Source organism: Pan paniscus, chromosome 19 (assembly GCF_029289425.2).
Source record: "Pan paniscus chromosome 19, NHGRI_mPanPan1-v2.0_pri, whole genome shotgun sequence".
NCBI lineage: Eukaryota > Metazoa > Chordata > Mammalia > Primates > Hominidae > Pan > Pan paniscus.
The window spans coordinates 81200065-81217174 of record NC_073268.2 but is presented as its reverse complement, the minus strand read 5'-3'; the positions used below and the strand labels follow the sequence as shown (position 1 = coordinate 81217174).

The 17110-nt window shown below is 48.2% G+C and overlaps 1 protein-coding gene across 2 annotated transcripts in view; it reads right to left on the bottom strand.

Moving 5' to 3' along the window:
• The window catches only part of RGS9 (regulator of G protein signaling 9), a 90583-nt gene that overhangs the window by 51888 nt on the left and 21585 nt on the right, over window positions 1–17110 (bottom strand). For both annotated transcript variants that reach the window (XM_003812348.4, XM_008964732.4), the window contains exons 4-8: window positions 15625–15731; window positions 15378–15429; window positions 15056–15114; window positions 12884–12960; window positions 7691–7772 (exon numbers count right to left, since the gene is read on the bottom strand). In XM_003812348.4, coding sequence (XP_003812396.1) covers window positions 7691–7772; window positions 12884–12960; window positions 15056–15114; window positions 15378–15429; window positions 15625–15731 — 377 coding nt within the window. The remainder of the gene's footprint in view (window positions 1–7690; window positions 7773–12883; window positions 12961–15055; window positions 15115–15377; window positions 15430–15624; window positions 15732–17110) is intronic.

Genomic DNA, 17110 nt, shown 5'->3' with positions numbered 1-17110 from the left:
GCCCAGTTAATTTAAGATAAATGGCAAATAATTTCTCTCCCAATATTTTGATGCTTATTATATATTTATACTAAATATACAAAATACATTTTACATAAAAATTATTTGTTGTTTATCTGAAATTCAAATTCAACCAAATTTCCTGTATTTTATTTGCTAAATCTAGCAACCTAGCTCACTGGGCTACCATGGAGGCAAATATGTGCAGACAAGACGACACAGGGAAGAGAAAGGAAAAGGCAATAGAAAGTGGGTGGGGAGGAGGACAGGGAAAGGGAACGGCCATCCTTACCCTAGTTGTTACAAGTGGATCTTGATCAGCAAATATCTATGGGGCACTTCTTATGTGCCGGACATTGTGCGAGCCCTGGGGAGCCCATGGTGAGTGTGCCCCGAGACCACTGCCCCCCAGCAGGCATTACTGAGGCACTCCCAGTCTCAAGGGGGAGGTAGCCACTCAGCAATTAATCACACAAAGGATAAATTAGAGTTGAGACAGGTGTCTTGAAGGGATAACACCATGGGATCTAACCTCACATGGCAGGGGCTCAGCAGAGTCAGTGTCTTTGCCAAAAAGGGTTCTAGGAGTTGCCCCCTGAATCTGGTATGGAGAAATCCCCCTGCATAACTGAAGGCAGACTTCATACACACACTTTGGCACGTTCACACACTCTCACACTCACACACCCACACACTCTCATACATACATATGCACACTCACACATGCTCACATACATACATGCCCTGACACACTGGCACACTCACACACGCATGCTCACATACATGCACACACCTACGCATACTCCCACATGTACATATGCACACTCATACACACTCACATACACGCATGTCCTGACACACACACACACACACACATTAATATGGTTTGGTTCTGTGTTCCCACCCAAATATCATCTTGAACTGTAATCTCCATAATCCCCAGGGATTGAGGGAGAGACCTGGTGGGAGGTGACTGGATTATGGGGGTGGTGTCCCCCATGCTGTTCTCATGATAGTGAGTTCTCATGAGATCTGATGGTTTTATAAGTGTCTGACAGTTCCTCTTTCACATACTCGCTCTCTCTCACCTGCCACCATGTCAGATGTGCCTTTTCCCCTTCCACCATGATTGTAAGTTTCCTGAGACTTCCCCAGCCATGCAGAACTGTGAGTCAATTAAACCTCTTTCCTTTATAAATTACCCAGTCTTGCGTATTTCTTTATAACACTATGAGAATGAATACACAAAAACATGCTCACATACATGCACACACATATGCATGCTCACACGTAACACATTCACACACTCACACACGTGCATACTGACACACACATACATGTTTACATGCATGCACAAACCTAGGCACACTCTCACACATACATATGCACACTCACGCTCACATACATGCTCACTTACATGTACACATCTACACACACTCTCACACATACATACATATTCTCACATACATGCACACCTTGACACGCCAACACACTGACATACATGCTCACACACATGCACACATGTACACACACTCGCACACATACATTCACACACTCACATACATGCACACCCAGACATACTGACATGCACTCACACTCACACACAGCCTGTGCTCATGATGCCCTACAACCAGTGTCTGGCTGCTCTTCCACAGGAGCTCACTGCCTCGGTGACTTCGGTGTGGTCATCTGCTCAAGTCTTGAATTCGTTATCTAGTTCTTTCCTTCCAATGTGCCCCAGGCTCTGATATAAATTTGGTTGCCCCAGTGCTCAACAGTGCACTGCATAACTGAGATAGACTCCTCTATGCCCTCAGCTGCCCAGACCAGACGGCCTTAGACTCTCAGACCTGCAGCCACCCACTGGGCTTCATGATTCTGCCAGCCTGTCCAGTTCCAGCCCAACCTGGCTCTCCGTGCCTTCCCTACAGAACAGCCAGGCACAGTCCTCTGGCCACTGCTGCCTCGGCTCTTGCACCTCTGTGGGCAGCAGCCCTTAAGTCTCAGTTGTTCCCAATCAAGCTGTGGTCCTTTTCCAGTTCCCTGCCCTCGAAACTGGTGAGAGGGCTGCCTTTCTGCCTCTGCTGGTTTCAGAGACTCCCAAGCTCCTTTCATTCATCCATTTCTTCATTCATCAGGTAGTGTAAAGTCTTTGACCCACTATGATCATCACCAGAGTGCTGCTGACACAGTTTCTGGCACATAACAGGGTGTTCAGATGAAGTTAACCAGAACTGACTGTCAGCGCCCAGGAAATAAGGGCAGCCGATGCATCCTGCGGTGTGTGGCCCGCAGATAAGGAGGCAGCAGGCACTTTCTGCCCTGGTGCCTCATGCAGGAAGCCTTCAGAGACATGCAAGCTCCCCTCCTTCACCCTGAGGAACTGTGAACACCAGGGTGTGACCCTGCCCCCCCCCCAAACAACATCCCTTGGGTGTAAGCCAAAGAGGCAATTTGCTCAATGCATCATCATTCAGGTCAGGAAAGGAGCTCCTGTACTCGTGACAACTGCTCGTGAGGAGGCGATGTTCCCAGGAACCCACATACAGAGCAAGGCCAGCGTGGAGCTGACGGACACTTCTCGGTGGTACTCCACCGTGTCCCCCTGCCCCTCCTTCTCTCAGCTTCACCCTCTTCCCAAAAATATCAGACTCTTCTGGTGCATGGAACAGAAAACAAATACTAAGTAAAACACTAACTCGTTTTCTGAACAAAATAAGATAGGGGAAAGAAATAGAGATGAGGCCAGGCGCGGTGGCTCATGCCTGTAATCCCAGCACTTTGAAAGCCTGAGGCCGGCAGATCATGAGGTCAGGAGTTCGAGACCAGCCTGGCCAACACAGTGAAAACCCATCTCTACTAAAGATACAAAAAATTAGCCAGGCGAGGTGGCGCACACCTGTAATTCCAGCTACTCGGCAGGCTGAGGCAGGAGAATCGCTGGAACCCAGGAGGCGAAGGTTGCAGTGAGCTGAGATCACGCCATTGCACTCCAGCCTGGGCAACAGGGCAACACTCCGTCTCAAAAAAAAAGAAAGAAAGAAAGAAAAAAGAAATAGAGATGAGGTGAAACAGGGAGACAATTTTATGTTGCTGTGTTAGGAAAGTCAGCTCCTAGAGGATCTTGGCTTGAATGTCACTCTCCACGTCCTGTGTCCTGTGTTCCCTGACCCCCAACCGGACGCAGAGCCCCTGCCTCCTACCAGCTGCCATGGCATTCTGCTTGTTACTCATTCATTGGTTTAATCATTTTAGTCTTTGTCTCTCCACCAGACTGCAAGAAACTCCTTGAGGTCACGGGCAATGTCTGTCTTGGCTCATAATCCAAATATCCCCAATGCCTAGTAAGCACCCGGCATAGAGCAGATATTCACAAAATATATGTTAATTTTTTTTATTTTTTATTTTTGGACCATGGCACATGGAGCATTCCACCCACCCTGGTTTTACAATATAACATTATGTGTCAGGCCGCCACAGTGGCTCATGCCTGGAATCCTAGCACTTTGGGAGGCCAAGGCAGAGTCAGGAGTTCGAGACCAGCCTGGCCAACATGGTGAAACCCCCGTCTCTACTAAAAATACAAAAAATTAGCCAGGTGTGGTGGCAGGCGCCTGTAATTCCAGCTACTCAGGAGGCTGATTCAGGAGAATTGCTTGAACCCAAGAGGCAGAGGTTGCAGTGAGCCAAGACCATGCCACTGCACCCCAGAGCGAGACTCTGTCTCAAAAACAAACAAAAAACAACAAACAAACAAAAAACACATTATATGTCAGATCATTTTCCTAGATCAATGAATGGCCTTTGAAAATATTATTTGAATAGCTTCACAATGTTCCATCATGTTAATATACCTCAATTTATTTTGCCATTTTCCATTGTTGGACATTTAGCCTAACCTCGATGGGAAATGGAGGGCAGACATCTCTGGCAAGTGTCTGCATATGTGGTTGAAACAAGGGTCATTTAGCTTGATAAGCAGATAAGGGATCGCTTGATTTAGCACACCCACCGCCAGGAAGCAGCTTCAGACTACATCCTTGGGAGGCAGGAAGTCACAGATGGCACAGCAAGGATGCAGGGAAGGCCTCCACATGCCTGTCTAAGGGAGCGCTTTCTCCCTTTGTTCATTTACAAAACTCACTGTTGTTTGCATCGTGCTCAGATCTGTACTTGGTTCCATTTGAGTAAAAAACGGGTGAGAAACATCGTTTTCCTTCATTACAGGATGCTGAATCACAGGTGTCCTTTGGGCTCCGGGTAGGAATTCAGGTCAGAGCCTCAACTACCACCACCCACGTGGGGTCTTGGCCTTTGCCAGTGATGATCTCCCTGAAACAGCATCTATCAGACGTTTCTCCCTGCCTTTCTAAATCAATCACCCTCTCGCTGTGCCCCTTCTGCAATTAGGTCTTATCTCTGGGAGAGTGTCACTCACCTGTGCTCCAGCAATTTGGATTTCGAGCTCCTTGAGCTGAGAGAGGGACCACGGGTGGGGCCTCCTTGCACAGAAGCAGAATATCGGGCTTTACCATCAGAAAGATGTGGCTTCCTCTCTCAGAACTGAGCAGGCTACTGAACCCCTATGAGCCTCAATTTCTCCATCTGAATAACGGGGATGGTGATATTCCCTACATCATAGCATCAGGCGTCAATGAGGTCATCTGTGCCAAGAGCTTAACACAGGTTCAGAGGAGTACTCAATGACTCTTGGGTGTTATTTCACACCCAGCACCTAACCCCTTCCCTGGGACAAAGTCAAGGCTCAACGAAGATTTCATGGATCAACGAACAGACAAATGAACAAGTGAATGAGTCGGTTCAGTAACAGCAGGCCACGTCTCACTCTACAACTGTTGGTTACAGTCTGACACGGAGTGGCCGCGACACTCCACAGCGCCAAGTGCTTTGTTTGCCTTGGCTGGCTTTTTTCCCATTGAACTGATGGTTTGTTTGGGTCTCCTGGAGACAGTCTGGCAGCCTGTGAGCTCCGGGGCTTCCTGAGCCTGTCAGTCAGATCGCTCAATTTCTAGACTGAGATGCTCTTCAAAAACACTACCTTCCACCCCCACAGGCCAACAAGAGATGGGGAGAATTTTAAGAAAATCACAGAGAGTGGGGCCACTGCACTCTCCTGCCTCATCTTTGACTACTGGTCTGGTTTTCACTCAGGGAGCAGCCATGAAAGAGGTTAGATGTGGGGAGCAGTTTTTAGTCCTGGAAGTTCTAGGACCACTCCAAGTCCATCATAGCCTCATGCTGAACTTGGGTCCCCAGTGCTGTCAAAGAAGCACCAGGCACGTGTAAACCCAGGCATTCGGCTTCTTAGAGCAGCAGTGACCCAGGCAACGTTCTAATGACCGAGGAGGTTACCAAAGGACAGAACTGTACCAAGATATCACATGACATTGTCATGAGAGGCAGAAGTGCACAGGGCTAAGGTGCAGGGGTTGGTGCTCCACAGTCAGTGGTATGTGGGTTCAGACCCTCTGGCACTAACTAGCTGTGTAACTTTGGGCAAATTAGCAGCATCCTTGAGCTTTCACTTGCTTATCAGTAAAATGAGAATAATAATAAACCCTTCCATACAGGGCTGCAAAGGTTCAATAAGAATGCAGAAGGCAGCCAGGCGTGGTGGCTCACACCTGTAATCCCAGCACTATGGGAGGCCGAGGCGGGCAGATCACGAGATCAGGAGTTCAAGACTAGGCTGACCAACATGGTGAAACCCCATCTCTACTAAAAATGCCAAAATTAGCCAGACATGGTGGTGTGTGCCTGTAATCCTAGCTACTCAGGAGGCTGAGGCAGTAGAATTGGTTGAACCTGGGAGGCGGAGGTTGCAGCGAGCCGAAATCGTGCCATTGCACTCCAGCCTGGGTGACAGAGCAAGGCTCCATCTCAGAAAAAAAAAAAAAAAAAAAGAATGCAGAAGGCTTAGCACAGTGGCCAGCACACTGGGAGTTCTCAGTTCATGTCTACTGTGATGGTGACGGTGACAGTGACCACAATGATGAAGACAATAAGGGTGGTGGAGGTGGTGGAGAAAGTGGGGGAAATAAGAGAGGTGGTAGAGGTCAGGGAGATAAGGGAGGTGAGGGAGTGGGAGGTGGGATGACGGTCATGGTGGTGGAGATGGGCTGGGGGGAGGTGGTGGTCATAGAGACACATGGTCATATTTATGTGATTCTGCATCATCCTGTGAAGAGCCACTCAGCCACTAGCCTGGTGGGGGCTGAGAACTTACCCCAGAAGAACTGAGAAGAACCCGGATGATCAGTTTTTCATGTTAATGCATAGCTAGTCTATGTCACTTTGCAAGGAATGTAGTCACATAGGCATTCGCACAGTGAGGAGTCTCTGCACATAATATAGAAGCCGTTCTTTACCTACCCTCAGGTATGGTGCCACTGGGCACCAAGGTGTCTTGCCAAATGTGGCATATCCGCCAAGTCTCCTTATCCTCACCACAGAGTGCTTCTGGAACACACGAGCAATGTGAGGCTCCTTCTCATACAAAGAGTTTCTTCGCTACCAACCAGGAGGGGTGCTTATCTCTGGGACCCTGTGCTCTGTCACCCAGCCCCCAGATACCTGTGTCAGGCATCTGTAAACTGGTTTCCCTAGAGGAGAAACCCTGAAGCAAAGAAAAAATCAAACAAGCTGTTTGGGATCAACCTCAGCACCTTAACCTCAACAACACAGCATCCAAACCCATGCCGCTACAGAGTGGAACACCTTAGGAGAATCTGTTTTCAGTATATAAAGAATATAAGCAAAACAGCCAAAATCGATGGGCTTGAAGCTCAAAAATCCATAAACTCTGACACCAGGCCTCACTCAGTTCTCCTTCTGGTTCTGAGAATTTCTGATACCTGGCAGGCAAGGAAGCTAAAGGAAGAGGAGGAAGAACATTTCTTTCTAACTCTTCGATTTCCAGAATCTCATTCACATCTCCTACCTCCCATGACCCATAGGCAGCACAGGGAGCTGTACAGGAGGAAACTGAGGCAGCAGAGTTAATCCCAGTATGTAGCAGTCAGACCCCACTTCTGTGTGCTGGGGAATGAGGCTACCATTTCCCAGTGATGAGCTGGGGCAAGTTACACCAGCTCTGTACAGCTTGTCTCTCTGGGCCACTGAAGTCCCAAAGCCAGAGATTCAGTGTGCTCCAAGCAAGGAGAAGCTCAACACAGACGTATTCCTTCTCCTTCTCCCATCTCAGCTGCTGGGAACTGGATCTAGGAGAGGAAAAAGTGAGGGAGCTAGAGACACCAAGGAGAACTTTGGCCAAGCAGTTTCCATTCTCACGGGACTCTATTTTTCTGCATTGGCGCCTCCATTGGGGCCTACGTTCTAATTTTTTCTCCTTATATTCCTTTCCCAAGGTATGATATCCTAGCAAAAAAAAAAAAAAAAAAAAAAAGTCCCAGCCCTCGTAAAAGACAAATTCATTCAGGTCCCTCCCTACCTAACACCAACAGATGGGCCATGAGCAGACCCCATCCAGGCAGAGAACTTCCTTTTCTGGCCAAGAGGCACTTGGATGTTAACCCAACACTGAGCAGCTCCTCCTGCTGATCCAATTCTCGCCCTAGAGAAAGAGGAGTTGGCAACAGGTATGGAGAGCACAGGATGGAGGTGGGAGGCACAGGAAGAGACAGAGGACACCAGGCAGGAGGATACTCACAGGGCATCGGTGCACCAGCCAGTATGCCTTCTCCTGGCAGTCCAGGGCATATCTGTCTGCTTTGTTCCTCTCCTTTCCAGCCCTGGAAAGCCAAAAGCCACGTGTAAGGCCAGGAAGACTTTGTGTCTTTTGATTAGTGATGCCCCTCATTCCTGATGACCTAGACCCCTCTCCCAACCTGCCCAAGTAATTCACATATACCGTAATAGTAATGAACACAGCAAGCACTGACATCTCACTTAAGTACTAGCACCCTTCTAACCACTTTGACACGTATTAACTCTTTTAATCCCACTTCATCCTCCCGGTGGCCTTTTCTTACTTCAAAGTTCAGGGCACTGAAATGAAGAGGGGGTGAATGCCCCACCAGCCCACCGGGGTCACACTGCCAGCAATTGGCAGAAGTGGCACTTGCACTTGGGAGTCTGGCCGGGGTCTAACTTCCCCGGACAGGACAGTGCTGCACTGAGATCATACTGCCGCCACCAGCCCTAAATCAAACCAACTCCACCAACTTCAACATTGGAGAGCAGTGCGCATGGGTGAACTTCTGGGTCGACATTTGACCTCCTGGCTTCTTAACTTTTCCCTGTTTGGGCCAACAACATAGTCAACGTCTGGTCAGGCAGGCAACCCCCTGTGGGATGGTGACGAGGAAGATGCTGGCCTGGGGAGTCCTCTCTCCTCCGTGCCTGTAACTTCTACTCTGGCACTGCAAAGAGTTCATGCCACGTCGGGGCTTTTTCTGAGCACAACTTATTGCTATAAAAGGCTATTTATGGACCGGCGCAGTGGCTCATGCCTGTAATCACAGCACTTTGGGAGGCTGAGGTGGGCAGATCACTTGAGGTCAGGAGTTCAAGACCAGCCTGATCAACATGGTGAAACCCCGTCTCTACCAAAAATATAAAAATGTTCCGGGCATGGTGGCAAGCACTTGTAATCCCAGCTACTCAGGAGGCTGAGGCAGGAGAATCGTTTGAACCTGGGAGGCAGAGGTTGCAGTGAGCCGAGATCGCACCACTGCACTCCAGCCTGGGCAACAAGAGCAAAACTCCGTCTCAAAAATAAATAAATAAATAAAAAAGGGCTGTTTATTTTCCTTTTTATCTCGCAGTCTCTCTCCCTTTCCCACTCTGGATGGGAAATGACGCAGGGCCTTCTTCCTCCAGGGGCAAAGTAACACTAATGATCCTGCCGTGGGCCCCCTTCTGTACCATTTCCATGGTGACCCGCGCTCACACTTGTTAATGCTTGTTTTCCCAGGCAACGTGGGATGACGCACACGCCCTCTGCAAGACAGAGTCGGCGAATTCATCTCCCCGTTAACGTACTGTGAAAAACATCATAACACTCAGGGAGCCAGATGGGTGAACAGCGCCATTCCATTTGGGCGTTCCGTCAGCCTCCTCTGGAAATTAAATATAAACATTGTTTTCAAACTTCCCCCTGACAGCCTAACTGGATTTTCTACCACATTAACTAGCCCCTGACCTCAGGAGCATGGGCCACAACCAGCCTGAGGCATTGCAGTTTCCACAATGCTGGAGAGCCTGGTAAATAGAGTCACTCTCTGATTTACCCCACGGGTCCTTTCCGGCTTTGCTCTTCTGCTTTTCTGTAACAGATGTTATTAGAGGAGAGTCATGATAAATGGAATGCAAGAGAGTTAGTAACCTAGGAATTACTTTAGTTTGTGATTTTTTCAGCAACAGCATTTGCTTAATTTTTCATTCATTCATTCGTTCATTCACGTACTCATTGATCTTCCAGTATATTCCAAGCACTGGGAGTCTACTGGTGAACCGAACATAGTCCCTGCCCTTGAGTAGCTTTTGAGCTAAACATCACATACACAGTCAAAGAATCAATACAGAATTGCAAATTGCATTATTTGCCATAAGGAAACATTCAGAGTACCATCATGTAGCATCAGGGATGGCCTCTGTGGTGATTTTTAAATATGTCTACAATTCTTTGACACTCTTTCCATTGACAGATGTGTCTATGTCTCCTCCCCTTGAAGCCAGATGGGATTTTGTGATGGTTTCTACCAACATGGGACGTCAGGCATGGCACTAATTTCTGAGGCCAGGCCATAAAAGGTGGGACAGCAGTCACCCTCCTTACTGGAATATGTGGTCTTGAAGTCCCCAAACACCTCTAAGCAATCTAACAACCCTCCCTGATGCCGCCGTGCTGTGAGGTAGCTCAAGCTAGACCACACAGAGAGGCTACAAGAAGAGAGTAGGAAATGCCAGCCAGCCCCCAGTTGCTCCAGGCCCCCAGCTCCAGCCATCTGACAGCAACCACTCTAGAGACTCTGAGTCAGAATTGATAGGCCAAGACCTTCCCAAATCCCTAACCTATAGAAATCAGGACACATAATAAAATAATTGTTGTTGTTTTGAGCCACTAAATTTAGGATGATCTGAGTGCAGTAACAGCTAATCAGAAAAGCCTCTTTGAGGAAGTAACATTGGAAGTGAATGTTCTCCCTGATAGCTAGAGAAGATGGATTGAGGTGATCTTATCTGTGTTTCAAACATGGGGAGAAATTGGGAGCAGAGAGGCCAGTTGGGAGGATGTTGCCATGGTTCAGGTGACGGTGAGTTTGGTTCAACCAGGGTAGGGGCAGTAGAGGTACTGATATGGGTGATACTGGAGGAAGAGGTTTGGAGAGTGAGGGAAAGCCATATTTGAATATGGACAAGGTAAGTTTGAGGTTTGACAGCAACATGAGATCTTGAGTAGCTGTCTGGGTGCTGAGTGTGCAACTTGGAAGACAGGACTCAGCATAACAAAATGACTACTTTATGGGCCAACCTACATGGTCAACCACGTTTTGTGCTGAGACCCTAAATCTGAAATCAGAGGCAGCCTTTAAGCCATAAAATAAGTGGGAAAAAGCCGTCTCAAATGGAGCAAGCCTTTTAGGAATCGCTCATTCCAAGGCACCTGGAAGAATGAAAGAGGGGAATGTCCCAGGACCTGGGCAGCACAGAGCTTTATCGCAGCTGAGTCCAAGGCCTTGGTGGTGGACCTGCAGGGATCACTGAGAACAGCTCCAAGCTTCAAGAGCACCCAGAGCGCCCAGGAAAGCAGATGTCAGGGTTCATAGTCCTGTGGGTTGCTGGGATAGTCCTGCTCAGAGCAGACAGGAGGAGGAAGGGATGGAGGGGTTGAGGGAGAGGGGCACATCTTACCCATCTCTGTGTCCCTGGAGCCCAGCCCAGTGCTGGAACCCATCAGAAACTCAAAACTGGTGCAACAAATGGAATTAAGTAATATCAGCCCAAGATCTACCATTATCTCACCAAGTGACTTCAGCTAAGTAATTTTCACCTCCCTAAGTCTCAGTCTCCCCATTTGTAGAAATGAAGGGTGACAATAATTACTACGGTAAGTATTTCCCCACACCAACATAAAGTGAGACAGTACCCAGAAACTCACCAAATGAAGCCTTATGAACAAATATAAGTGATTAAAGATAACCCGTGTTGTTTTGCCTCAAATGTACCCAGGTAGAAACATGTTTGTGGCTAATGAGCAGTGGCAGCTCTCTCACTGATGTTCTACCTGATTCTAAACCCTAAGAACATATTTTCCCCCCTGGAGGGCAGTAAAGCTGTTCCACCATAAGAATCTATTTTTCCCGGACCAGCTCTCCCATAAACAGTGTTCATCACTACTCCAATACCTAGGCTGCTGGGTGAGAATCAGGTCTTCCCCATCCAGTCCAGCTGAGCACCAGCAAGTCTAGACCTTCCTGGATCTGGGACTGTCACAGCGAGTGAGGCTGGACTGGGGGGATCATCGGTTTTGGTAATCACTGGTGCGGGTCACCAGATGTTCCCAGCTGTCCCTCTTCTCAGGCACCTAGTAGGATTCTATGTCCCCACCCACCAACCTTTGACGTTGACCTGCTTTGCCTAGTGACTCATGAGCAGGATGACAGGGCTGCTCTGATACACACAGGAAATCCCTGTCCCTGCTAAGCAACGCACAAAGCCCAGATGGTGCTGCTTCTTCTGCATATGGGTCCTGGAGGTGGGGAAAGCATGTCAGGGCCCCAGCTGCCCCACGGTGGATGAGGAGCACCAGCAAGAAATGGACCTTGTGGTTTCCAGCCCCTGAGAGTTGGGGTCTGTTTGTAATGATAGGCTAACCTTGTCCTGACCACACCCTCTCCCTACCACTCACTGTCCCCAATATCTGCATCCGGCTCTCGTTAAGGCAGAGTCCTGGAGGGGACTTCCAGTTCCAGTTCTGATATGGCAACAGGCAAATGCAAGTGAGCGAGGCATGGTTCTAACATGACAATCTGATCACTGTGTACCCTTCCCTGCTTAAACATTCTATGGCTCCCTATGGCCCTCACCACAAAGCCCTCTCACGATCCGCTCTTGCTAACATCTCTAGTTCACATCTTCCTAATTCCACACTTTGCACTCTCAGATGCAGCTGCAAGGAACTGCTTGCAGTGGGCACACTCCTGCCTCCAGCCTCTGGTTCTGCCTGCTGAGAGCCCCTTCCTCTCACCACACCTCTCCTCTTCCTCCACAACTGCCATCCTTCACCTGGACCCCTCCTATGCATTCCCCAGGTTCAATGCCATTTCTACGATTCCTTCTGAAAACCCCAGCCAGGTGGCCCTCATCTCACAGCAGCACCATAGCCTATTCTTTCATCTGCCTGACCTACGAGACTGTGTCTTTTGATTCCCCCTGCGCAGCCCAGTGTTAGGCACATAAATGCTCAAAAACAAGTTTATTTTAATAAAAGGAAAGAGTCCAGGTGCAGTGGTTCACGCCTGTAATCCCAGCACTTTGGGAGACTGAGGCAGGCCGATCACGAGGTCAGGAGTTTGAGACCAGCCTGGCCAACATGGTGAAACCCCGTCTCTACTAAAAATACAAATAATAATAATAATAAATAAAAATTAGCCAGGCATGGTGCTGGGTGCCTGTAATCTCAGCTACTTGGGAGGCAAGGCAGGAGAATCGCTTGAACCCAGGAGGCGGAGGTTGCAGTGAGCCGAGATCACACCACTGCACTCCAGGCTGGGCGACAGAGCAAGACTCTGTCTCAAAAAAAAAATAAAAATAAAAAATAAAATAAATAAAAAGAAACAAAGAAGGAAGAGAGGGAGGAAAGACACCGAGAGGACAAGCATGGTCTCCTTTCACTCACCTGTACTGCTCTTTGGCCTGCATAATGACAAAGTCCCACTTATAGTTCATTTTTTGGTTCAAGAAATTGTAATTTTCCTAAAGAAGAAAAACAAAATGAGAACAGTAAGCCCCAAGACATATGCCATGTGCCGCAGGGCAACAAACTCTAAGTCAGCAAGGGCACACCCCTGGCTCATGGCAACCATGGACCCAGCCCGATGGAATCTAAGCTGGTTTTACCATGGTGTTCACTCAAGGAGCAGCTGAATTCTCAAAACACTTTCACAAGAAGCCTCACTTTTATTGGTTTTCTTTGCTTTTGTAAAAATAAATGTATCCCGGCCAGGCGTGGTGGCTCACGCCTGTAATCCCAGCACTTTGGGAGGCCAAGGCAGGCAGATCACAAGGTCAGGAGATCGAGACCATCAAACATGGTGAAACCCTGTCTCTACTAAAAAAAAAATACAAAAAATTAGCCAGGCGTGGTGGCGGGTGCCTGTAGTCCCAGCAACTCGGGAGGCTGAGGCAGGAGAATGGCATGAACCCGGGAGGCAGAGCTTGCAGTGAGCCAAGATTGTGCTACTGCACTCCAGGCTGGGTGACAGAGTGAGACTTCCTCTCAAATAAATAAAAAATAAATAAATAAATAAATGTATCCCAAATCTGATTAGGAAGAGAGCATCAGAGATTAAAAATAATTTGAAAATCAATTTTTTTTCTTGAGACAGTGTCTCACTCTGTTGCCCAGGCTGGAAGGCAGTGGCACAATCATAGCTCACTGCAGCCTCAAACTCCTGGGATCAAGCCATTCTCCTGCCTCAGTAGCTAGGACTACCTGTGCATGCCACCACACCTGGCTAATTTTTTAATCTTTTGTAGAGATAGGGTCTCACTATGTTGCCAGGCTGGTCTTGAACTCCTGGCCTCAAGTGATCCTCCCATCTTGGCCTCCCAAAATGCTGGGATTATAGGCGTGAGCCACCACACCCAACCTGGAAACTCACTATTCAACAACACAGCATCACAAATTCACAAAATAAACCCTAAGATAAACCAAAGATAAACCGGCCTTTCTGAAAACATGTTTGTAAGAATAAAAACACGTGGCCTAGCATGGTGGCTCACGCCTGTAATCCCAGCACTTCGGGAGGCTGAGGTGGATGGATCACTTGAGCCCAGGAGTTTGAGACTAGCCTGGGCCTCCTGTCTCTACAAAAAATACAAAAATTAGCTGGGTGTGGTGGCATGCTCCTGTAGTCCCAGCTGCTTGGGAGGCTGAGGCTTGAGCCCAGGAGACAGAAGTTGCAGTGAGCCGAGACTGCACCACTATAGTCCAGCCTGGGTGATTGAGCAAGACGTTGTCTCAAATAAATAAATAAATAAATAAATAAATAAATAAATATAAAAACACAGCAAGATTTTAACCCTCCACCCAGAAATTTTGGCCTTTTGAGGGCTAGCATGTGTTCTTTGGGAAACTGGACTCACCCAGCCTAAAACAAAAGTCTATACAGTCCTATTGTTTTCCCATCATAAATTGAAGTTCGGGCCAGGCACGATGGCTCACACCTGTAATCCCAGCACTTTGAGAGGCCGAGGCAGGCAGATCACTTGAGGTCAGAAGTTTGAGACTAGCCTGGCCAACATAGTGAAACCTCATCTCTATTAAAAATACAAAAATTAGCCAGGCGTGGTGGCACACGCCTGTAATCCCAGCTACTCGGGAGGCTAAGGCAGGAGAATCGCTTGAACCTGGAAGGTGGAGGTTGCAATAAGCTGAGATCATGCCACTGTACTTCAGCCCAGGCAACAGAGCAAGACCTTGTCTCAAAAAAACAAAAAAAAAACAATTCAAGTTCAAATCTGTTAACCAAGGGTTGTCCATTAGAGTACATATTTATTATGTCACATTGTTTTGGGATGGCAAAAGGAAGTGGGTAGCCACTGTGTGCCCAGTAGCCACTGAGGCAAGGGCTTAAATTACAGCAAGAGAAACTGAAGTTAGACATGAGAAAGAATTTACTTCAGCTAGCTGCTTCTAATTAATAAATGGATGGCTAGCTGGCTGGCTGGATGGATCGCATATGAATGTGGGCGCATATGAATGTAGTGATGTGGGAATGAGGAAAGTACAGCTCAAAACTATCTTCCACTCAATTATAACAACCTCTACTTAAAAGCACCTCCATACCTTTTCATATTCTTCCAAAATCCCTTTCTTTTTGATATTTCGCTTGGCCAGATAGATGGCTGGAAAAGAAAGCAATGACATTTTCCATCATCATCTTTCAAAACCCCATCTGCAGCCTCCCTAAGCCTGAGGCTGCTGTGCTCAGAGTCGGGGAGAGAACGCTCAGCACACCCAGCCCCTTGCCCCTGGGGACATGCCCAGTACAGATGTGGACTGACAGAAAGGTCACGATGACAGCAAGACAAATGTCACCAAAGTGCAGCAAGTAAATAAGCAGCATGTTAAGCACTACCAAAGGCATAGTTGGGGCTGAAGTATTTACCGTAATCGGTATCTTCAGCTGGCCACTGCTGGGTGGGCCAGAAATACGGTGTCTGCAAAAGAAACCAGGGAAACCACGCTTTAAAACTGGATTGTGACTCAATGGACCCCAACCCTGTGGCTAAAGAAATCCAACCACCTTGGCCCCCTCCACCGTTTCTGAAGTCCTGATCTGTGAAACTATGAACCCCACCTTTTCAAATGAGATCAACCCCATATGAACAGCCAGGGTCAAGGCCAAGACTCACCTGAAATCTGTAGAGGCTGCCATCAGGCTTGAGAATGAGATTCTTGGGGTCTTGCAGGGGGTAAATGTAGCCATACCTGACAATAAAGTTGCCCAAGTTCTGTGCCTCTGGGAAAAGCAGTTCAGACATGGAAGTTAAGAGCAGGGCTGAGACAGGAGCTCATTGCCGGCCCCCACGGCACCCCAAACTCCAGGACAGGTGCCCCTTCCTAACAGCACTGCATCTCATGAGCAGTGAGGACACTGGTTCCTGAACTTGGCTGTGGACAAGCGTGAGCTGGGTTGCACGCTAAAAGGAGGGCCTCCAGGTCTTATCCCCAGGAATGACAACTCAATAAGTCTAGATGGGAACTAGGAAATCTGGATGTTAACAGAAACCACACGTGGTCTGCTGCAGCGGGTGACGGTTAAGAAAGGCCTAGAGAAGCCTCTATAGGCCCTTTGGGTCTGGGAAAGGTCACAGGACTGGGAAGAAAATGTCTCTGTTGGACCAACAGACACTTTGTCACTCCAAGAATGAGCAAGGAGCATCATGTTTATTGCCAACTTCTATCCCAAGCTCACCTCTGCCTGCATCTCGGGTCCAGACCCTTCCTCTCCTTCCCACTTCACTTTCATTCCCACCCTGCTCCAGTTTATTCGGAAGCACAGCCTTGTTTATCAATTATATCAATTAAAGGACAAACTTCCTTGGTTCTTTCTCCAAAGCATCAATGAAAGCAGATATCCTTCCATCCTCTGGAGAGGATTCCATCCCTCCATTCCTGCAGGACCCCCCAGCCCAAGGACCCAACCCATCTCCCCATCCCATAGCTCAGCCTCCAAGGTGTGGGAAGACTTCCTCCCCAGCCCTCCCTCTCCAGGTCTCGCTCCCTCCATCAAAGACCAAGTCCTAAAGTTGTATGCCTCATTGTACCAACAGCCTATTTTCTAGTGTGAAATCTACTCTCCAGTTTCTTTCTGCTCCAGTCCATTTTCTAAATTGCTGCCTTTCGCTCGTGTCCGTGTGAAGAGACCACCAAACAGGCTTCGTGTGAGCAACAAGGCTGTTTATTTCACCTGGGTGCAGGCGGGCTGAGTCCGAAAAGAGAGTCAGCGAAGGGAGATAGGGGTGGGGCCGTTTTATAAGATTTGGGTAGGTAAAGGAAAAAGCGGGGGTTGTTCTCTGGCGGGCAGGAGTGGGGGGTCACAAGGTGCTCAGTGGGGGAGATTTTTGAGCCAGGATGAGCCGGGAGAAGGAATTTCACAAGGTAATGCCATCAGTTAAGGCAAGGACTGGCCATTTTCACTTCTTTTGTGGTGGAATGTCATCAGTTAAGTCAGGAACAGGCCATGTAAATATCACTTCTTTTGTGATTCTTCAGTTCATTTCAGGCCATCTGGATGTATACGTGCAGGCCACAGGGGATATGATGGCTTAGCTTGGGCTCAGAGGCCTGACACTGCGAGGCACCCTAGCTGAAATATGATTATCAGGCACATTGCCA